Source organism: Canis lupus, chromosome 10 (genome assembly GCF_011100685.1).
Source record: "Canis lupus familiaris isolate Mischka breed German Shepherd chromosome 10, alternate assembly UU_Cfam_GSD_1.0, whole genome shotgun sequence".
Classification (NCBI taxonomy): Eukaryota; Metazoa; Chordata; class Mammalia; order Carnivora; family Canidae; genus Canis; species Canis lupus.
In genome coordinates this window covers 8,253,324-8,277,553 of record NC_049231.1, presented here as the reverse complement: position 1 = coordinate 8,277,553, position 24,230 = coordinate 8,253,324, and the positions used below count along the sequence as shown (strand labels likewise).

The 24,230-nt window shown below is 38.7% G+C and overlaps 1 protein-coding gene across 1 annotated transcript in view; it reads right to left on the bottom strand.

The window, feature by feature from the left end:
* MSRB3 (methionine sulfoxide reductase B3) overlaps positions 1-24,230 on the bottom strand; it is a 177,806-nt gene that overhangs the window by 120,300 nt on the left and 33,276 nt on the right. Inside the window, exons 2-3 of the mRNA XM_038549928.1 lie at positions 7,845-7,953; positions 6,085-6,162 (exon numbers count right to left, since the gene is read on the bottom strand). Of these exons, the coding sequence (XP_038405856.1) occupies positions 6,085-6,162; positions 7,845-7,953 (187 nt within the window). The remainder of the gene's footprint in view (positions 1-6,084; positions 6,163-7,844; positions 7,954-24,230) is intronic.

Here is a 24,230-nt window from a genome sequence, read left to right as displayed (position 1 = left end):
CCCTAAGGGTGACCGGCCTGAAGCTGAGTCCTTGCTGATGACCTGCCTTGATGGATCTATTTACCTTGGATTCAGCTCTCCCTTGATTGGAAAGGTCTTCAATTGTCAACTTCACTACTGCGACAAAGAACAGTTACTGAGATGCGTATGTGTGTGCATGGGTGTGTGTCTCAGTTACGCCAAGGGAAGTAACCAGATCAGAGTGACCGAAATATTAAAAATGGGTTTTCCTATCATTCTTTACCTTTCTTCTTGTCTAAAAGTTCGAGTGTAACTATTCTAAATCTATTTGTATACTGGTGTGTGATCTTCTCAAAGTCCTTATCCTCTCTCGGTTTGTCTGTAAAATGCGTTGTTGTGAAGATTTTTTAAATTTATATAAAGTGCAGACAACCATGCGTAGCATGGGGTAAGTGCTATGTAAATGTTAGTTCTTGTTTTATTATTATCATCATCATCATCATTATCATTTATGACCCTGTACAAAATAAGCTATTAATTCAGTGAGAGGCCGGATAAATTAATGCATACAGAATAAAAACTATCCTATGAGGTTCTTCCAAGTCTTAAAATTGTTAGTTGATTACACATGGATAATGTTGAGGTTTATCAGCTAACAAGGAAAAAGGGTTCCCACTCAAGCTGTCACACCCGTATTCCCTGCGGCAGGATGAGCACTGGATGTTATGCTATATGTTGGCAAATTGAACTCCAATAAAAAAATTAAAAAAAAAAGAAAGTAGTCACATACATTGATTCAACATATACTTGTTATTTTTAATATATAAGCAGAATTAATTGAAAGGATGAATAATAGCATCTACCTTACCTTGTGCACTGCTACGGCCTACTTCCCGTTTTCATCATGCCACTGACTTATTGAAAATTCCTCCATAATCTATCCCGCAAACTTCAGACATGAATGTGATCAACAAAGAAATATTTAGTAATTTTTTTTTTTTGGTTTGTTGTTTTTAGAGAGAGAGAGCACACAGAGGTGAGAGAGAGAGGGGTTCGAAGGAGGGGGAGAGGGAATCTCAAGCAGGCTCCCTGCTCAGCATGGACCTCAGGATCCTGAGATCTTGAGCTAAAATCAGGATCAGACGCTTGACCAACTGAGCACCCCGGGCGCCCCCACACACGAAAGCATTTCTTACAGGCACATCCTCTGGATGTGGATGTGGATCATCCGGATGAGACACTGGCCTTATTTTTACATATGTTGTCATTGTTTATTCCATCGTTCCTACCACTCCGACGGGGCTATAAGCACTTTAAGAGAAAGAATTCACAAATGTATTTGCTTCACAACAGTGGGCAAAGGGTGAGCCAGAGCAAAGCGTAAGTGGTCCCAGATACCCCTCAGTTCCTCTATTTGGCCGCTGCGCTCTCTAGTTTATCTGATGGGCAATCAGTCCGTTTTATGAACTTTCAGAAGTCCGAGCAACCAGAGGAGAGAACGTCCTTGGCTCTGTCAGGTCATTTACTGACTGACACTCCGAAGCGCCCCATCTGAGAGCAACCCGGGCATGCAGAGCTCGTGAGTGTGAGGACACGGGGGGCTCTCGGCAGTGGGGGGGGGGGGGGGCAGGCGCCTGTCGCCGGTGTGTGTGGGGGGGTGAGCACCAGGCCGGCTGCACTGAGTCACCAGGTGGCCTCCTGTCGGGGCCACGGCTCCAGGGGCATCGGTCGGGGAGAGGAGCACAGGCGCCGCCAGGCCCGCATGCCTACACACCCGCACACACCTGCACACCTGCGCACCGGCACACCTGCGCACACCTGCACACACACCCCCAGGGCTGTCGGGCGGTGACAGACGGGGATGGTGGCAGAGGCAGCTGGAGAAAGCCCTCCTCACCGCTGGTGACCAGGTGCTTCTACCTCAGCGCTCCGGCCGCATCTCCGGTCTCACCTGGTCCCCCCACCGCTGTTTCTGCACAGTCCCTCCTCCTGTCGTCCCTGCCCAGCCCTCCCCTCCCCCTGGCTGCTGCCCCGGGGCCACATGCGGGCCTGGTCCTGGCCGCCAGCCCTGTGCCCCACCGGTGAGCCCGGGGTGGGGGGCGCCGGGGAGAGGCGCAGGCTCCGGCTCGGAAGACCCAAAGGAGTCGGGGGGCAAATACACCTGCACCGCGGGCCCTGGCCCTGAGCTGTGCCCTCCCTGGAGCTGGAGCTGCACATTTCCTTAGGTGGCCAACATGATACTTGATTTTGTCAGTAGGGGACACAGGAGGAGGGCCGCAGACAAAAGGCCCGCCCTGGTTCCCGAAGCTTCCTCACCAGGCTCCTGCAGAGCCTCTGGCCTCCAGCAGCCGCTCCGGCGGTTCCCTCCCCCCAGGCCCTCGCTGCGCCGGCTCCCCCCAAGGCCGGGGGCCTCCAAGGTGGCAGGGGGCGGCTGCTGCAGTGGGACTGCGTCTCCAGCACGTGGCACCCGGCCCCTAACACACACAGTGTCCTAGCACCCAGCACCTGACCCCTAACACACAGTGTCTCCAGCACCCAGCACCCGGCCCCTCACCCAGGCTGTCCTAGCACCCAGCACCTGACCCCTAACACACAGTGTCTCCAGCACCCAGCACCCGGCCCCTCACCCAGGCAGCATCTCCAGCACCCAGCACCCGGCCCCTCACCCAGGTGGCATCTCCAGCACCCAGCACCTGGCCTGTGCAGTGCGCACCAGATCCCTGGGGAGAGGCTCCTACCGCTCGGGCGCTGTCCCTGGCACCAGGTGCTGCCCTGGGTGCCAGGAATCCGCAGCACCTGGCAGGAGGCAGCCTCCGCCCCGTCCCCGCCACCCCACCACTCAGGAACTTCTGGAGTGGAATGCCTACAGTGACGTGCCCCCCTCTAAGCATCTTTCCCCAGCACTGCAGAGGGTAGACTTCCAGCAAATTCCGGAGGGCGGATTCCCAGAAAGTTGCAGTCATGACACCGCAATGACTGCTCTGCTGTTGGGGGAGGTACAGCCATGCCCTCTCCAGCAAGACCCAGATCTCAGCCCCTGGGGGTGGACGTGGCGGGGAGCTTTTCCCGGCCTCCACCTCAGCCCTCGGGGTCATGATTGCTTCTCACATTTGCCATGCTCTTTAGAATTTCTATTTACTCCCTACTAGCCAATCCCTCATTACCACAATCCTCTGTTATAGGTCGTAATTCTTTGAATTTTACTTTCCTGTTCATATTACTGTGTGGTTTCTGTATCCAGATTATGTGCCGACTGATACATATTCCCTTATATATTTTAAAGTAACCACTACAATTTTTTATCAAAATTCAAGTAATTGAAAAAAATCATTGAACTTTCTGGTATTCTACAAATAGATGACATGCTTAAAATACATTTTTGCCAAAACCTTAGAGCTATATATTTACAGCATTAATGAGTGGAGAAGTCCACCATATAACCTCATTTGCAAAAGTGGTCCTCTCTGTCATATCTAGCAAGGAAATGAAACTGTCAAAAAAGGAAAAAAATACTTCTGTTTTTAAATTTTAAATAAATATGTGGATACATATCCTCATGACACCTTCTCACTTAAGGAGATGGTACAAAATGGATGGACAGACAACAGACAACAGATGGAGAGATAGATAAAAAGACAGCAGGCAGGGAGATGGAGTCTTACCAAGATGAAATACTATTTCAATATTATTTTTTTACCAGTTCGATATTTTTCAATATTTTCTTTGGCCTTGCTTTCATGGGTTTCCCCTCCAGAAGTAATGCACTATTGAACTGTCATTTTGCTTGATGCCTTAGAGATTTTATCCCAGGACAATACATCATAGTAAGAATTGGGATGGGTGAAAGGCATGACATCTTCTATGAAGAAGGAGAAGGGGATTATGATAGAGGAGATAGAAAGAAAGAGGTGGAAAACAGTGTGCAGGTTCCTCAAAGAGTTAAACATAGAGCTCCCCTATGACCCAACAATTGCACTGCTGGGGATTTACCCCAAAGATACAGATGCAATGAAAGACAGAGACACCTGCCCCCCGATGTTTATAGCTGCAATGTCCACAGTAGCCAAACTGTGGAAGGAGCCTCGGTGTCCATCGACAGATGAATGGATAAAGAAGATGTGGTCTATGTATACAATGGAATATTCCTCAGCCATCAGAAGAGATGAATACCCACCATTTGCTTCGATGTGGATGGGCCTGGAGAGTATTATGCTGAGTGAAGTCAATCGGAGAAGGACAAACATTATATGGTCTCATTCATTCGGGGAATATAAAAAATAGTGAAAGGGAATAAAGGGGAAAGGAGAGAAACTGAGTAGGAAAAATCAGTGAGGGTGACAAAACATGAGAGACTCCTGACTCTGGGAAACGAACAAGGGGTAGTGGAAGGGGAGGTGGGCGGGAGGATGGGGTGACTGGGTGACGGGCACTGAGGGGGGCACTTGATGGGATGAGCACTGGGTGTTATGCTATATGTTGGCAAATCGAACTCCAATAAAAAAAAAAAAAAAGAAAGAAAGAAGTGGACCACCACACACTCTCTCAGACACATCAGTGTCAGAGAAGCATACAATTTAAAAGTGGAGTGGGGGGGGGAACAGAATAAAAATATTAAACCCTATTCCTTAGAAACTGAGACAACAAAAGCTCCCCCTATAAGGATGCTAAAGAAAACAAGATATATCACATCAAATGTGAAACACTCTGACTCTCGCCAGTACCTATGTTTAAATAAAGGTCTTGTTTTTGATTATTTGTGACTCAAAATCTCACATGAGGTAAATCCTTCCTTTACAGTGGTTCTGTTTCCTATTTAAAACAGTAAGTTTTCCTTAGATCCACTACTTTACTGAATCACATGATGGGGAAAGAGATGGAGAATCTTAAACAAAAGGCAAAGGCGATGTGGCCAATTTTTACCATTCGGGATATTAACAAGTTTAACATGGCTCAGCAACTATCTTAAGTGTTATATCAACTATTATGACACAAGTTAAAGGTGTTGAAATAGAAGGATGTGTGTTTTCTGAGAGGAAATGGGTGACAATTTGAAGGGCTGGTTTTTTTAACACAAAGAATAAATACATAAGAATTCGGAACAGATTCTCAACCAACACTAATGTGCAATAAGGTTTATGCAAGTTAAGAAAGGTTTTAAACTTCTAAAAAAAGTTTCAAGGAAACTACTGTTTCCTGTTATTTCTGGAAATTCTGTAAATGCTAGCGTTTTAAAAGGGAAACATTTATGAAGAGATATTAAGTATTTTACGTGCTACATGTATCAGATTCTTGTTTGTTCATATCCCCTTAGAAATTTGTAATTCTGCTTTAAATAAATGCCATTTACTCTCAATTAAGGTTTCTATCTTTTCGTTTCCCCTAGAGCAGCATCCCCATGGGAAGTACAGAGCTTCTAAGATTTTCTATACCTAGATAAAGAAATTCTGGCAAAGATTTTTCTTTCTTGAATAAGATCCGAAATCTATACTGTCTGAATCAACTATTTTGGTGAAAAAGTCTATGTATTGCTTGTTTTATAGTAAACGATTGGGATCTCTAAAATAAGGATTGTGGATCAATGCAAACACTGTCAGACTCGTATTACATAATTTGCTTACAAATGTATAACTATTGGTTATAATACCCACGCTACTTTCAGTACAGGTATTGTACTTCGTTGCAGAAGTATGAATAATCAACTTGGTGGATATTATTCAATCGGAAGAATGCACGTGAAGAACTTTAACTATGGCCCAATAAATAAATATAGGGTCATCACTTGTTAACAGAAAAATCAATAAATATATAAACATTCCTATGCCCACCAAAATCTCTTTCATAGCTCTGATAAGCAACACAGTTCATTTCAATGAGCAAGTTAACGTTGGGCATTTTAAAGATCCAAACAGTGCAAAGTCAGCCAGTCTACCAACTGGTAATTTATCATGAAAGTCAATACTTACTTTTGTTTTGTGGAGAGAAAACAGAAATAAGAAAATTTAGTAGCATAAGGAGTCTTTTTTTTTTTTTTTTGGTAGTATAAAGACTCCAATGTGAATGAGCATTACCTACTTTGTTGCCATCTGTGATATTTCCATATCCGAAAGTTTTTAACATACTTACCTGAACAATGGAGTTCCACACACAACACATTTATATATTCCAGGATCTTTGTGATGCGTATATTCTCCTTCGAAGGCACTGATAAACAATAAACAGAGCATTAAAAAAATTAAACAAAAATAAATTTTAAAAAAATTAAACAAAGTTAGCATTATTTCTTATAGAATGTATTTGCTTAAAATATATTTCTCTAATAAATCTTTCAAGGACTTTTTGTCCTAAAATGAGAACAGACCAAACATATGGAAATCTGAACATTACTAATATATTTCAAATCTATATAATAAAATGTGCATATAACTATTCCACACTAGTGCAGGTTAAATTAAAAAAAAATAAAAAGATCAAGCCATCTAGTTATGTAATGCTTAGAAAAAAATGTTTGCTATTTAAAAAAAACACCTTGTAGTTCAGATTTGCAGGAAAATTAAAAAAAAAAAAAAACCACATTACTACATAAGATTTCTGCATCCTCTGGTGTCCAAGAGCGTACAATCAAAAATGCAGAAGGGTCTAAGACTTCAAGTGGAAGGAGCCTTATTTTTTGGTTTGAAAAGGAATATTGCAGCTTTAAGGGAATATTTTTCTAAGTTAACAATCTTAAAGGCTAGGAGGTCATTCAGCTAATACAAATCAGCTGTGCTAGCCCAACAAAAAGTCTATGTGCTCTGCAGCTTGTTTTTATTATCCTTTCACCCTCTTTATGAGGTCCAATTTTTTTATAAACAGAATTTTTAAGAATGACCTAATCTCTAGTTGTTTGTGTGCATTAAATCATTTTGCTAGTCATGTACACAACAGGACGGGTAGAGGTCCTCCCGGCTGGGGCTGAAGCCCACCACTGGCCCATTGCGGGGGCGGGGGGGGGGGGTCTAGACTCTGTCAGAGACTCTGCATTCGGTAAATTCAGAAAACAGTATATACTGTGACAGGAAGAGAGTGTTGCCTATTAACAAGGACCCCATGTGTGGTAAAGAGCCCTTTCAGTTCATGAATGAAAACAAGAAGTTACATCATTAATAAATTTTGGATCAGAGGTAAGTTACGGCCTTATGCCAGCCTCCGTGGTATAAATTAAACAACAAAATGGTTGGACCTTGGCAGGTTACCTTTGAGCTGGAATCAGCTGAGAGAGACTTTATTCACTAAAAACGTCTTGGAAGTGAACAAACTCTTTTTTCAGGACTTAGGGCGAACTTCCAAGGACCAAAGCCATGTGAGGGCAGTTATTGAAAATTTTTGACATTCCAACCACAAATGAGCCAATAAATACTTTCTCCACATGTGCTTCAAAAAGAAATTGGAGTGGGGTAGAAAGGAACTAAATTATGCTACCTTCTTTTTGCAGCCAAAACGTCTATACTTACAATGGCCACCTTCAAAATTTCAGCATCCTGGCACAGTGCCATGTCCCTCATGGTTTTGCTTACTGTGATGTCTTCCCAAAAAATGTACCTAAATCGCTATTACTTCCACACATTTTGTAGTAAACTAAAAACAGGCCCTTAATAAAAGCCTTGTGACTTTACATAAGATAGAGTGTTCATTAAATGGGGGAAAGAATAAATAAAACTTAGTCTTAACCTAAACAATACCATTTTCAACCTTTTCAAGGATACTAGTTTGCAGATTTTAGCAAATAAGTGTAGAATTCTTTAAATGGCAAGGAGAAGGATCTAAAGCAGTGGGGTGTTGGGGGGAGGGGGGCAGTGAAGAAAACTGGTTCTTACTTAATGACTTTTTCTTGCAGCTCATCTTACCTTTCGGTCCCTTTCTCCTGAGTGACATGGTACTGCAGGGGTGTTAGCCGCTTCCTTAGTTCCTGCTGGGAAAAGACCACCTTACAGTTCTTTTTATCCCTACATGACCCTGGAAAGAGAGAGGATATGGGAGAAGGAGTCTTTTTAGCTTGAATCCTAAATACTTGCTTTGGCTGGCCGCCACAGCCCAGCTTCTGCAGTCACTTGTCAACCACCAGCCCAGTCCCTAACGCATCAGACAAACTTATTGGCACTGGTGCTATTTCTCTCAGTTTAGAGAGAATCTTTTTTCAAGATTCAGGTGCTTCCACTGGAGCACTGACAAGGTGCTCCAGCCAAAGACACTACCATGTGACAGCAACAACCCACTGAACATTCACAAAGATGGTAGTACATCCTTTATGTCTCCAAATCCCAGGCAATTCTTTTTTTTTTTTTCAAATACATTCAAAAAGCATTACCGTACTTATAAGCATTTACACTGTATAAATACGTATAAGATGATGGGCATATTATGTTAAATACTAATTCTCCATTCAATAATTTTGCAACTTAGTAGAAGAGCTTGAAACCATCATTCAATTTCCATTCTGGGCCATTTAAATGCCATCCTTGTTTTGTTTTTGTTTTTGTTTTTTTTTAAAGCCCTAAAGATGCATTTTTTCCCCTACCTAGGAATTTTTTGTTCTCTGTGTTTCTCTCCGACAAGTCAATGGGTTCGGTAGAGTCCTTAAAAACAAATGTCTTTAAAGACTGTATCTTAGAACGTTAAACAGGCAGCAAGAAAGCTGTAATAGACTCCAGAAGAAGGCATTTACGCTAATGTAGATTCAATAAGTTCCAAAGAAAAGGTGAGAAAAATAGGGAGGGGGAAAGACAAAGAGAAGAAAAGCGAATGTGATTTTACTTAGAGACCTACAGTCTTCCTTTTGCAAAGTAGATCTAGGAAGACTTGGCTGATTAAGTGTATTTGAATGGTGAAATAATTTTAATGTGATTGTAATAACAATGGCAGCTTTTATTTCAACCTATACAGACTGCAGTAAAACGTTCAGACAACACCTGTTTATATGTAGTATTTTATTTTACCTACACAAATGATTGAAAAGAAATATAACTCCAAGACAGGGCAACCCTTACTCACTGCAGTAAAATTGCCTTCTTTCTTTCTTTCTTTTCTTTCTTTCTTTCTTCTTTCTTTCCTTTCTTTCTTTCTTTCCTTTTTTTTTTTTTGTCATCCATCACAGGGGCAAAGAGGCTCGCAGTTGGCCCTACGTGCAAAAATCTCTTACCACGTTTTGAAATTACTAAAAGAAAGCTTGCTTCATTCTCTGACTCCTAAACTCAACTTCCTCTGAAATAAAAAGAACTGTGATTAGAATAGCAATGCTCTCTACTTTCTTTTACTTTTAAGTCACCACCTGATGTCACAGTATATGAGATCACTGAAATTAAACCAGGAGAAAATTGACTATCCAGTCCCCCTGATTGTGGGCCTGAAGAAACGTATCAGCTTCCAGGATCAGGGCCACCAAGATAGAGTGGTTGATTCTCCATGAGAAAATACAGAGGCAGGCAGAGAGCTAACCAGAGCCAAACAGAGAGTTCCACCTTGGGGTAGGCCTGTGGGTTGTCAAACAGCGCCTCTCCTGACCTTCCACAGAGCATGCTGGCCTCACTCTGGCCAGGAAAGATCCAGAGGACCAGCAGGCATAACACTGACGGCGTGCTGGTCTCTCATCTCAGTGGAACCCATATTACACTAGGCTTTATCCAAACACCTACTACTTACACTTTTAATCTTTTCCGAGGGGCAGATGAGAAATGTTTGTCCTGTCAGAACAAGCCTCTCCAGAGCCCGAATGCAGAACTGCTCTTTGTTACCTCTCAGTGGACTGTCATAACCCAGTTTCTGCTCCATTCACTCTAGATTTCTTAAAAGTCATCTTCTTGTTTTTATTTCTTTACTAGTTGGAAAGGTTGTATCTCTGTTGATTTTGTCCAAAAAGATTCATTAGTTGCAAATTTAACGTGACAAAATCTCTTGGTTAAAATTATTCTTTCCCATGGCATGGATAATTAAAACCTGTACAATTAGAATTAAACAATTTTGTCCAAAATTATTTTGTTAATATATGTTCATTCATACAAAAAGACCAATTGTGTTCCCAAAATTGAGAGAACTAAGCTACCCATCTGTATGTCATTTAGCACAAGAGAAGCAACTGCAGGTTTAAATTACACGGTATTGGGTTGCAATTTCCTAACATTGGATGCTTTTCTGCTTTTTTACCTTGAGTCATTTACTAAGGAGTGTTCATAAAAAGTAGCTTAAAGCACAGATGCTTGCAAATCGTTTAGGCAAAGATGTTTCTCTCTTTTTCATTCTCCCTCCCTCAAAAAATCTCTCTTTTCTGAAGAAAGAGAATAAACTTGTTGGTCAGTATTGACAAACCACGTTAAGTATTTGTACAGAGCGAAAAGGTAAAATTGAAAACATCTGATTGAAGTAAATAAGACAAACATAAAAGCTTTACTGGTGAATGAAGGGTATTGAGGAGACTTTATTTCATAGATTAGAAATTACTTTTGATCTAAACATTCTTAAAAACAGATTGTTTTTCCACTACGAACCATCTCATTAACTGTGCTACAGAGACCTCGTTTTCATGGCAAGCTTTGAAAGAGTGCTGTGCTCTTTTGTCAGACTCCGTCTTATCTGGGAGGGGGATAAAGATTTCAGTCCAGCTTTCTTTGTTTGTCTTTCAAGAACCACTAAAGTAGTATTCACACAAATTTTGTAGGAATGTGCCCTATGTCACAGCCTACAAATTATTTGGTTTTGGTGCACTTAAAGGTCATCTTCCAAATTAGCAAAATTTTCCTATATCCTGACTTTTCAACCTTAAATATAAATATTGTTTCCTAACTGTAAGTGAGGGTTTTTTTTTCTTTAAGAAATGCTAGTGCTTATTTAAAGTTGTCGAACTTTGTACATTTTTTTATTCTTTGGTCATACCATGTCCTCAAAATAATTAGGCTTTGAAAATGTACCTAATAGCAAAAAGGAAGTATATGTAGACCAGAAACAGCTATTGTGATTTTGTATTAAACAATCCGATGAGCAGTTTGTCAGATTTTAATAAATTTCTTGCCACATGGTTTAATAATATACTTCCTGGACAATTGAAAGCTATACTGTTACCTTAACTCTTCTAGCATCACAATCTCAAACTGACATATATAAACACAGAAAGGCTTCTCTTTTGTCTCTGATTTCCCTTCTCCCTCGCAGACTCGCTCTTCTAAAGTTATATGGTGCCACTGTTAATTTTGAAGAAATCATTTCATTTTTGAAATTCTAGAATAATTCATTGGATGGTTTCCCTCCACTATCTTCACTTAGGAACTGTAATTTTCTTATTACCTAGGGTAATTTAACATTAGTATTATATGACATCTGTTCAATGACCTCTAAATTGGCTTAGAAGTATGTTAGGGAAAGATTTTTTTTCCCCCTTTATTTTAAATGTTTGATAGGGTACCTCGAAGGCACAAGTGAGCGTGTGTGTCCATACGTGCAACGCAACATGCAGTTGACGGGGTGACAGGGCCGCCTCGGTCTCCAATCCTAACACCATCATCCCCTACAGGGTAACTTTGGTATAGAGAAGCTCCATCCTGAACCCCATCCAGGAGTATTTATTTACTGAAATAGGCCTAAAGTCTCTTTTTATAGTGATGCTCGCTCTGTCGAGGCTGGCTGCCTCAAAGCTCCCATGGAAAGCTCTGGCTCCACGGAGAAACAGCCTTGCGGCAGGAGTTCCCGGCCACATTCTGACACCCTCACACATCCGCTCTAAGGATCACAGCAAGTATCACTTGGCAAGCGCTGTCTGCAAACATGCAATCTCAAGTTATCCTTGTGATCACAGCAAACTCCAAAGTTAAGGATGAAATTTCCCAGGGTGGCCAGGTGACGTTTTCAGCATGCTGCTGTATCCTATTGGTAATTATTATTTTTCTACAATGATTCCCTTAGAACGGTATTTTTCTCATGAGTTATCTTTTCAAACGATTAGAGTAAGAATGGAAAAGAAAACTAGAATGTGAGTGTTTACTATGTGCCAGGCACATTTCTGGGCCTTTTTACCTAACTACATTTCATCCTCTCAATCATTTGAGGAGGTAGGCCTCATGCCCATCCTACAGATACAGAAACTGAGGCTCAGAGAGGTTGGAAAATAACTTATTAAGGACAAAGGTAAATAGATATATCAACTCGAGCCCAGGGCTATCTGACTGCAAAGCCCAGAGCCAATATATATTCTGTGAAGACGAATTACGCTACAGCTTTCTTCTTTCTTTTTAAAATATGCAATAACTTTTAGCTCAAGAACCATCACTAGCAAGATAATAAAGGAGAAGAATAATAATCGCCAGAGTACATCCAGAAAAATAAATACATTTGTCTGCTGGCCAATGTCTGTTTTCAGTGTGTTCATTCCTTCAACGGAAGGTCAGTGACAAGGTTCAAATGGGATTCTCACAAAGTCTATAAAACGTTGAAAGGCTTTTTAACTTCCTGTTAAGAAGTAAATCAGATCTGTTACCTAAGTCTTAGAACACTTTTAAGTCATAAATCTTACATTTCATTGTGAAAAATCAAAACAAAACAAGACCTAAAGATCCCATAACTTTAGTTTTGGTTCTAGGATCAGAAAAAAAAAATGAAACTATTAAATATTTTCCCAAGATAATAAATAAATAAAAGATGACAAGACCATCTTGGTTTGCTTTGAGTATACTGGATTTAAACCATAAAATTCATGTTGAAATAGCTTGCTACTATATTTCAAAGTGGTATACTTGAATTTTCATTACCACTTTGAATTTTCAGTTGGTTATTAGTCTGTCATATTGGAAAGCTGAACACTATCCAGATATGATAGTGTTAGAAATTTCTAAGTAAGTGGGCATTTATAAAAGCCAAATCCAACCCATTTTTAGAATAGCATGTAAAATACATTCCCATGAACCATTGTTTCATATGTTTGTTTGTTTTGCATTCCAGTAATTCAATAAAGGCTTGGAAAAAAAAATGCCAAGCACAAGGAAGAAAAGCTTTTATGCCTGTAGAAGCATACCCAGTCCTGATTTTTCTCTCAAAGTAGACCTACATCAGAAAAACATTCCCAAGATCAACATACAATCTAATGTGTCAGGACACTTTTGCCTCAATATTGTGGCTTCCATGAAACGAGGGTTGCAGGGCTTACTTAGGGGACCGTTGATCCGACATTTTTTCTTACTGTTTCTTTGGTTTTTAAAAAAAGATTTTATTTATTCATAAGAGACAGAGAGAGGCAGAGACACAGGCAGAGGGAGAAGCAGGCTCCCCATAAGGAGCCCGATGTGGGACTCGATCCTGGGACCCCGGGGTCATGACCTGAGCCAGAGGCAGCCGCTCAGGCACTGAGCCACCCAGGCACCCCTCTGTTTTTTAAAGGCATCAAAAGTGTCAAGTGTTTACAGAGCACCAGGTACTGTGCTAAGTAAAATATATGCATTCTTTCCTTGATAATTATTGAGCACCTACTATGTGCTGGCATTAGTCTAAGCACCTAGGATATACTAGTGAACAAAATAAAGATCCTGCTCTCTTGGAGCTCCCATCAAAGCAGCAGGGGTGGGGGAAGACAGAGAAAACACAATGAAAATAAGTAAGTAACTAAGCATCTCAGCAGCTGATAAGTACCCAAGAAGGAGAAAAGCAAAACTGAGCAGAGTCAAGAAGCCTGGCACGGCCAGAAGTTAAGGGCCACAGTCATAAGGATGGTCACGGTAGGGCTTCCTGAGAAGGCGACACTGCAGGAATGCCCTGAAGGAAGGGAGGCGGTTGGCCACACTGACATCCAGACGAGGAGGGCATGGCCAATGCAAGAAATGAATATACCAGATTCACGTCCAGTGGTGGAAACAGCCGGGGAACGGCGACACACGTGCTAAAACCTGAACCGGAAGGGAGCAGAAAGCAACAACTTAAACATGCGAAGAATAGGTTTTTAAACCAGGAAATTTACAATTACATACCTTAGCACAGACAGTGTCTGGCATTACTTTTTGCTCCCAAGAGAAATATTAGGGAATATCCTTTTAGCAAAGTGCTATCCTCACAACAGCTCTCCGAGTGTCTGGCTGGCCGAACTCTGAACCCAGAATCAGAGCGCAGTCTCTGCTCATTTGCCCTGTGTAATTAATGTCATCCCTTTCAAACCATAGATTATCGTTCCCAACCTGGAGTCATGTGTGACGGGGCACTCAATAGGTGTTTTTCAGCGATAAATTTTTTGATAGGCACAGAGAGCAAAGATCCTTTGGCCACATGATGGTTTTACCCTCTGGAACAATCCAGTCACTCTTCCCTTCAGGGTGCTATCAGGGTTGTCAGTGGTATCAGGGAATATTCATAACCAAAGAAAGTTTAAAATTTGCACCTCAACCCGGTTTCCATGTTTTAAAAACATTCTTAATTTTCACATTTAGGTTCAGTTTAATTTCATTCATCCTCCAAGTCCTAAACATAACACAGAGAAAATAAAACTCCAGGTCTTAGGAGTCAGAAAGCAAGACAACTGTTCCTCCTTAAAGATTCTTTTTTTCTATATTTGAGAAAAATCGTATCTCTGTCATAGTAATGATCACATTTCATGCCTTCTCACTATTTTTCTAGTCCCATAAGATAGTTCGACAGCAGTTTCAGTTATACTCTATTGATGCACGCACTGAGTTCTAATTAACATCAATGGACATTATAAGCATGCCAAGGCTACCTTAACTTTGAATTAAATAAGACCATATGTTTTAGTGGAGTATAGTTGAATGATAAAATTGGTCTCTGGTTTCCATACTGAAGGTTTGAATAGGTAAACTGAGAAAATACTTTCGAGCAAAATTTCCCTCCAAGTCCATGTACCCTAATAAATTCATCCCTACTCTGAGGACTCCTTTCCTCCGTAGACCTTTAGTACTAGTGCATATACTCCACAAGGTACCATTGACATGGGCTAAAATAGCATTTTGCAATTATTCTCAAATGTCTTCAGTTGTTTCCATTTTATCTTCCCAGATTATAAGTTCTTTGACAATATAAACTGTTGAGCCTATATTAATTCATACTTTCTATAACTACTTATTAAACATCTACAGTGACACAAGAACTACGATGAGTATGATGAGCTCTGGAAAGCAAAAAAATAAGTCAAGGTTCCTACCCTAGGAGAGCACACATTCTAGCAGGAAAAAGATATAAGAAAAGTAATCAATACAATTTGCAGGCACATAGTGAAAGCATACGCAAAATTTTGTGAATAGGATGTTAACAGGAGCCCCTGGGTGGCTCAGCGGTTGAGCATCTGTCTTCAGCTCAGGGTGTGATCCCGGGGTCCTGGGATCAAGTCCCACATTGGATTCCCTGCCTAGAGCCTGCTTCTCCCTCTGCCTGTGTCTCTGCCTCTCTCTCTCTCTCTCTCTCTCTGTCTTACTCTGTGTCTCTCATGAATAAATAAAATCTTTAAAAAAAAAAAGAATGTTAACAAAGAAGACATCAATACTCTTAAACTTTGCCCATCTAGATTGACCAGGTCCAGTTGTAACTGGGATATGGAAAACCCACATAATTTTTAGAAATAGCATCTATAGGCTCAGAGGGCTAGAGAAGATTCAAACAGGGAAGAGAGCTCCATCTAGACAAGCGGGGATGTAGTGTGATCAAATGTATATGATGTCAAGATGTAAGTATCCGGCTCTGATGAAAGGAATGCAAAGGGTCTTCCATGTAAGTGATATGGGCCAACTTACCAAAGTAAAAGCAGCCAGGATAAAGTTGTGGATTTAGATTTGGAGGAGAAGTTGGAAAGCTAAGAAATCAGGCAGTTCCAATATTAAGGGGAACGTGTGCAAGCTTTTTCTCACTGGAAGTCAATGGGAGTAAATGTATTTCCCACAACATCCAAAGCCTATTACTATGGTTTAAAATTCTAGCCTTTAAGAGTAAGTTCTTATGTGTAGGGAGGCATAACTTTCTTGACAGGAGACATGGAGAGGTTCCCCACTACGGGCTTCCTGATGAAACATTCACCTGAATGACTCTGTAAGATAGAAACCACATTTTGCATTTCTACCTTTTACTTGTGTGTCACAAATTTTTAATCATTCAATTCATGCACAGTAATAGTTTTATCAACACTCTTTAAGTATCTAAAAGAACTAACGAGTACTTTACTGACTCTTCAGGATATAATGCAAATACCAAGAGTGATGACTTTCACATTAATGTGGAACATAAAGCCTAGAGTTTAGGGAAATATTTAAAACAGGTCTTGATCCAAAAAGCATTTTCTTGCTTCCAAAGCATAGGAGTAAAAGAGAATTTTTCAAGGCCCTGCCATCATCAAGTGACAATAGTGGAAGAGAAAGTCACTTTAACTTCAAGTCTATCTGATTGCATGTGAAATGTCTGACAAAGTTGGAGTTCCCTGTTTTTAATTTTTTTTCTAGTATGGGTCTTCACTAGAACATCATGGCCCATACAGGAAAAAGAAAAAAAATTAAAAACAGACAGGCTCATTTCCATTCTACATTTCACATGCAATCAAAAAGACTCGAGCAAAAAATAGCTCGCACTCCCATCCTCCCTCACCCCCTTGGGAGCACAGACTGAAGGGAAGATGAGGGTAACCATCCACAAGAAGGAAGCACAGCATCCCTCGCTTCGATTATCATGCAGAATTTTGTTTAAAAGTAGCACTAGGAATACTTTATTGGAAAGAAAATAAAATTTATATTGTCTAAGAGCTCAGATCTGCAAATTTCCAAAATTATATTATCATCCAAATCAAATTTAAAATCTAAATTAATTCTAAAACATCGGGCAGAAAACAAGTCTGCAATTGCCACTCAATGAACCCATATGATCCAGAAAAACCTGAAAGATTCTGGAGGGGAAAAAAAGTTTAAATTTTTACATTTTTCTTTATCACCCAATTAAAGAAAAGGCATAATAAGGCTTCTCCTGAATTATTCAATATCTCCTTGAAAGACAGGGTACATACATATGTTGGTTATCTTTGCACTCCCAGCACCTAGCAATGTGCCCGGGCAAGAGTAAGTACTAAGTAAGTATACGTTGTATTTAAATATTTATTCAACTCTCCATTTTAATTATTTGTATTTAAATTGTCTTCCAAAAAAATGTTTTCTAAATGATCCCTTTGGCTATGTTTCTCGGAATTTAGTTTAAAAACGGCAACAATAGGGGTGCCTGCTGGCTCTGTCCCTGAAGCATGACTCTTGATCTCAGGGTTGTAAATTCAAACCCCACATTGAGCGTAGAGATTACTTTAAAAAAAAATAAAAATAAATTTAAAAAACTCCAACATTAATATTTTAAATCAGTGAGGGATGCCTGGGTGATTCAGTGGATGAGCATCTGGCTTTGGCTCAGGGGGTGATCCTGAGTCCCAGGATCAAATCCCACATCGGGCTCCCCACATGAGGCCTGCTTCTCCCTCTGCCTGGGTCTCTGATTCTCTCTATGTGTCTCTCCTGAATAAATAAATTTAAAAAAAAATTTAAATCACGGAAATGAAAAAATGATTTTTTCCTTTATTAAACTACTCTGAATCCTTTAGTACCTCTCTTGAGTTCCGCATTCAAATCTTCTATTATGGCTAATATTCCATTAAATCTGTGGATTTTAGACCAAGAGATTCTCTAATCCAGCATTCCCCAAAATGTAATCTGTAAAACACTGACCCCCCCCCCCAAAAAAAAAGCTAACAGGTAGTTCTTGCTGGGGTGGGGGGTTGGGGGGACTGGCAAGAATACATTTCCACGGTCAAAGCACATTGGAAAAAAATCAAGGTTACATGGGTTTTTTAATGAAGATTTTCTCAGAGATTTTCTTAATATTGACGTGCATTATCAAACACCACATGTTTAATACACCATTATTTTTCCACTAGAAAAGTAAAAAAGGGTTGCCAATGACACAATATTTCCTCACACAATGGTTTAAATTGCATCCTGATTAGGGGCACCTAGGTGACTCAGCGGTTGAGCATCTGCCTTTGGCCCAGGGCATGATCCCGGGGTTCTGGGATCGAGTCCGACATCGGGCTCCCCGCAGGGAGCCTGCTTCTCCCTCTGTCTGTGTCTCTGCCTCTCTCTCTCTGTGTCTCATGAATAAATAAAAATCTTTAAATAAATAAATAAATAAATAAATAAATAAATAAATAAATAACTGCATCCTGATTATCAAGATGATAAAAATGTAAGAACAGAATTTATAAAATGTGGTAGTATGCAGTTTCTCAATTTGACAATGGGATCAGTTTTACAGGGTATTAGTGTACCCCAGGTTATAATTTGGGAAACGGCCTTCTAGTCCAAAGCTCTCACGAGGAAAGCAAAGCCTAACAAAGTTACTTGACATGGTCACACACCTGGTTAATGAGAGCCAGGCTCTCTTGTCTGCAGTGTTCCTGCTTTAATTTATTCATTCATTACATTTTGTTCTTGAACTCATGCTTTGTTGTGCTTTAACATGCCCATCTTTTACTAACCCATGTGCTCACATTCCATTCTCACCCCCAGGCCGCCATCCCCCACCCTTACCACTTCCTGCTGATTACATCTACGCATCCCTTCAGTATCCTTCAGAAGAACTGTCATTGCTTCAGATCCTAGTCCAAGAAGCCAGTCTGCCATTCTGTGCAGAAAGAGGCATAGTGCTTCTCATTTCTTTCCTCCCTCCCACCATAGAAAGCAAAGGAACAGTGTTTATGTAGAATCAAAAAGCCAGTAAGTATATAACATTGTTCATCCTACAGATAACAAAAGTTGGACCCAAAGTGGCCACCTTTCTCACCAGAATGTACATTCATTAGAAAAGGGGTCACATTACTTACAATGTGGCATTATTTTGATACATAAGATGATGCTACTTCTTTACACCCATTCATTCATTCATTCCACAAATATTTATTGAACACCTATTATGTGACAGACACAATTGTAGTTGCTGAGATGTAATATAAAGAGGCAAAAAAAAAAAAAAAAAAACTGTCTTTCGGGAGCTTACTTTGCAGGAACCAAGGATTTTCCTACATTAGAAATCGATTTTGGCCAATCAAACTCATCACCTTTCCCAGACATATTTAATGTCCCACCCCCTCCTTTTTTAATTTTTCCGGTTTATTCTCCCTAAAAGCCAGGAATTAAAGACGAACGGAATATTAACACCTGAGTGTTATATCTAACTGTGAAAGATTTGATAAGACTGTTATGTCATTCTCAGTTTACAAATGAAGAATAGGAATAAAAGGCCCAAAACAGATTCATGGCGCCAGAAAGCAGGCTGGTAGTAGAAACAAGCTATAGTAAATACAGACTAAGCTTCCGATCTGTTTCTTCATCAATACCAATAACATGACAGCAAGCTCTGTAACTTACTATGTTATCTAAAATTTGCACAAGAAATATTAAAATATTAATCAAAGTGGAATATAATATCAACAGCTGTCTCATTCTGTGAGCCAAAATGCACTTCCACAACAAAACAAAATCTTAAAAGCTACCACTATAGAATTTTGGATTTTTCTCTGCTTACTTAAAATTCAAATAATCTAATTATTTAAATTAGCACTCCATTCTTTGTTTGCAATTATGTAGCTGACAATAATAAATATGTTGAGTGTTGACGGAAATGCTTATCATAGTAGTTAAGTAAATTTAAATTCTATAAATGTATAGTTCTTACAAATCACCTAAATAACTGATATCTTTGTCATTTCCTGGCATATTTTTTATAACCTGCATCTTTAAGTGGCTAATACAAATGTAAATATACTAAGTGTAAAAAAAGAAAAGAAAAAAATTAGGGAATTGAAATAAATGAATGGAAATGTTAAATTTTTATTTTTTTTTTTATTTTTTTTTTGAAATGTTAAATTTTTAAATAAATGGTTGATTTTCAATGCAAGGACACAAAAAGTAATCAGAAATAATTTGCCATTGCATCTCAGTAAAATCCTTTTTAAAGCATTTTAAAATAAAATGTATCTAGCAAAAGCAGTCATGAGAAATTTGTTTAGTATAAAGCTATAAATTGGAAAAGATGGACAATGACAATTCAAGTATCTAGCCTCAATCTTAGTGAGTCTTTGTGAACTGCCATACGGGCCTCATTCCTTCATTACACATATTTGCTGAGAGCAAAACGTGGCTCAGGCTTATTTGAATAAATCCTTCTATAGGATCTGATAGGTAACATTCTTGTGAACATGTTTAGATAGACAAGTATCTAATAACTCTACTTATAAAATTCCCCCAAAGTCCATACTGTCTAGATAATCTAACCCTGCAGAATTATCATTTGTTTTCAGAACTCATAACACGTTTTATATTCTTTACAGTCATTGTTAATTAGTTGACCACTGAATTTCTCAAACTAAAATTTGTTTTATCTTTTGTTCATGCCCATTTTTATCTCTGTTTCTACTAGATGTTGCTACATACTTTATAATTATTAATGTATATATGAAGATTTATTCCATATTTAACAAAAAATTAACAAAATCCACATTTAACAAACCATATGCCCAACACCTTATTCATACAGATGTATTGTTCCGTAATAATTTAGCCTTGTGCACAAATAATTTTTAAAACTCATGAGGTAATTAGATGTCATACAGCAAGTTTTCAACATTAACATTAAAACTTTATTATACCATAGAACTACTAAAACATTTTGTTTTAGAAAAAAAGTATATAGCTGCATCAGAGTACTGATTAATCAACACTTTAAATATAATTTTTCTTAGTTTCCAAAAACATTTTAATTCATGTAAAAAATGATCCAGGCTTAACAGTCAACATGTTAAACTAGTAACATTTTCAAGAATCTATGAAAATTCAAAGCATAGCAAAACAAAATGTGAAATTTTCTTTCATTCTTGGGTGGTCTGCTGAAGAAAACTTAGTTGCATATAACACTATAAATTACTGTTAAATCAGCTATTTGGTTTTAAGATAAGTTAATTTATGAAAACTTGTTTTAGTTTATAGAAAGTCTACATGAAAGACAATTTCGATGAGATGTCCAAGCATAAGAGACTTGGAGTCCTATTGAAAATGGAAAAAGGTTTTGCACTCTACAAATATTGTTTGAACATAATATAAGCAGAAAAATTTGTGGTTTGTAAATCCATATGTTCTTAACTGGATATTCTTTACATACTTTTGTTGAAGTTTTCACAATGCACCTATGTGCTAATCAGTTTACGTGCATGCTGTGAAAGAATGTAAATCTAGTGCCATCTACCGGAAAAAGTGGGTACAATTCAATCAATTAATTGCAAATTATTCTGTGAATTACGTGAGTTGAAATTTGTATGTCCATTTTTAAATACTATTTTTTCTTTTCAAAAAAATCTCCCCCAAAGCCTTTTAATATGATCAAAGAAGTTGGGTAAGATGAACATGTAAGACAATGGTGAAACAGAACAATGGTGGGCATTAATCTAAACAGGTGGGAGAGAATTCCATTGGTGGTATCAATAAAGAAATCAGATATGCTATGTTCTAATCAGTTTTTATGTTGGCTTCATGTGTATCGTTTAGAACACAGGTTCTGAACCTGTGGTCAAAGAGCCCTCCCTTAAGGGTTTCTCAGAACATCTAACCCCCAAAAGGAAATTATGTGAAAAATTGTGTGTAGGTGCCCAGATGTACTTTCTGGGGGAGGAGAGGCATAACTTTAATCAAAGAATCATGGAGATGGTTCATCCTTTCAATTGAAAAGAATTCAATTCTTTTTCTTTCTTTAAAAAAGGTACATAAATATAACATCAGATGCCATTAATGAACTACTGCCAGTTCAAACTTGGATAGCAGTTATTCTTACTTATGGATGTTGCTTTGGTGCATGTCTGTTGTAGTTACTCTTTACAAATGGAAAATTTAAAGCATAACAAACAACATTAATTTGCTCCAGAGAAAAGTGATCAAGAGATCCGGAATTCTTAATTCTCATAATAAGCATAATGTGTACTTATTCCCTTCCTCAAATAGTTTATCTACCACCAAAACTCAAACGGTTTGAGAGAAAAAGTAAAAGCAAGTCTGGGTATTCTACAATGAATCCATGTTACTACTTTTTTGCTTTTGGTTGGGCCACAATGTGTTTTATACTGATGATATCAACTGTATTGTATTAAATGCAACAAAGCGAGAAAAGAGATGAGAAATTGTTTTTTTCATAATGTATTCAAAAGGCAACCAAACGATGAACTTTACTTTTCATCTTCCCATGCAAAAGACTCTCAAATAAATTTGTACTTTCTGTCATAGCTACCACTTCACCTACATGTAAACTTTCCAAATGTTTATTCATTCGTTTAACAAATGTTTATTAAGTGCCAGGCATTGTGCTAAGCTCTAGAGAGTTCTAGTAATATAGATGATAGCCAATGACTCGCAAACACCACTTGAAAAATATCTCTCTTTAAGACTTCTATTTTCTATGTTAGGATATTATGATATCTTTACAAACTACATAACAGCCATGTGGCTCTTCAATTCAGGATGACTGTTAAATCCACCAATGAAGTCAAGTAACAACCGCATGGTATGTGTGTGATGTTAGAGAAAAGTATAATTTATCACTGTAATTAGTACTATTTAGACAAATACTCTCTCACTTGGCTGAAAGCTACCATGCTATCTACCCTAAGCTACAATTAGACTTAATTTTTATCAAGCACTGAGACTATGTATAAAATTGTGCTTCCTAATCCCTCCTCAGATAATGCTTCCGTCTTGATTTAGTGGTAAGGAATTCTAATGTTCAAATGTGGAAAAGATTTCTGTCCTCCCACCACAACCTAGCAGATTTTTCTATAAATTCCCAGCCATTAATTAAGTACTGAGTTTCCAGATTTGATTAAGCCAAAGCCAAAAGTAAAAAACAAATAACAGTTAATAAAATCACAGGATCCCAGAACTGAATATATGATCTAATTTGAATTCTTTGCTTTAAAGATAAAGAGACTGAGATCCAAAGAGGTTTATGGTCATGTTCACGGTCACACAAGTTAACGACAGGGCTGTGGTTAGGGTTTTCTGACTCCTCTCCCAGTGCTCTTTTAATACAAAATGAAACTGTTATAGGAAATTAAGAAAAAATTCTGAGACAGAAAGAAATTACCTTTAATTACAAACATGAGTGAACCATAACTCAGATGCACTTAATAAGCTCTAAATTAAAATTATGCTTTATTAAAAAAATAAGAAGTAAAGGAAGTCAAGGCTGAAAAATGATAGGTCACTCTTTTGGGATATGGCCTTCATACAGGTCAATCCAGTTATAATCAATTTTAAGAGCCTGTTCCAATTACTTTTTAGTTCTGGAATTATTTTGTATTGAATAATACCTGAAATTAGTAGAGTCCTGGCCAAGGGAGCAGAAATCTTTTTGATTTACAGAGATTTTTGTTGTAATGGGTTTTGACCAGGGAACAGTAAATTAAAGCAAGACTCCAGACTTTTACCTTAATTTCCTATATCTCCAATTTTGACCTCTTCCCTTCCTACTTATACGAAGTAATAGAGACTAGCATTCCCATTTCAACTTCACTTTTATTTTTCAAAATATAGTTTGTCTCATTACTAATTCTTCAACATTCCTGTATAAAATTCTATTAGAGAATTGGATGGTAACAATTTTACTAATATCCAACTCATAAAATATGTAAATGTTGGAAGACTGACTTTCACAGAACTTTGAAAAGTAAGTGGTGCTTGAAGACTAAGGCATTATGGAGTGCTATTTCTAGCCAATTCCTCTATGAAATTAAAATGGATTTGCAAGCCAGAAAGACAGACACTTTGGGCTTCCATCAGTACTGGACAGTAAGAATAAAAGAAACGTGCTGTATATTTATAGGCCTTGCGTTCTGGTTCAGCAGGATGTTTAAGTAAAAGAGCTAAAAACAACAGATCGAGATGGTTACTTCTCAAACAGAAAGTGCATTTGTAGTTTCTATTAAAGGGAAAATAGTTAAATGAAGGATGGGACATATCTAAATGTTCTTAAAAGTCTATTATACTAGGAAAATACAAAGATAGATAGATGACAGAGAGCTACAGGTATCTATAGTGAACTCAGTGAACAATTCTATATGGTGGTTACTAAATCCCAGCCATTGTTCTGTGCACTTTTCACATCCTAATCTATCTCATCCCCACAGCCACTTTTCGGATGAATACTATTATTACTCCCATCTTACAAACAAGGACGCCAAGGTACACAGCTAGGTAAGG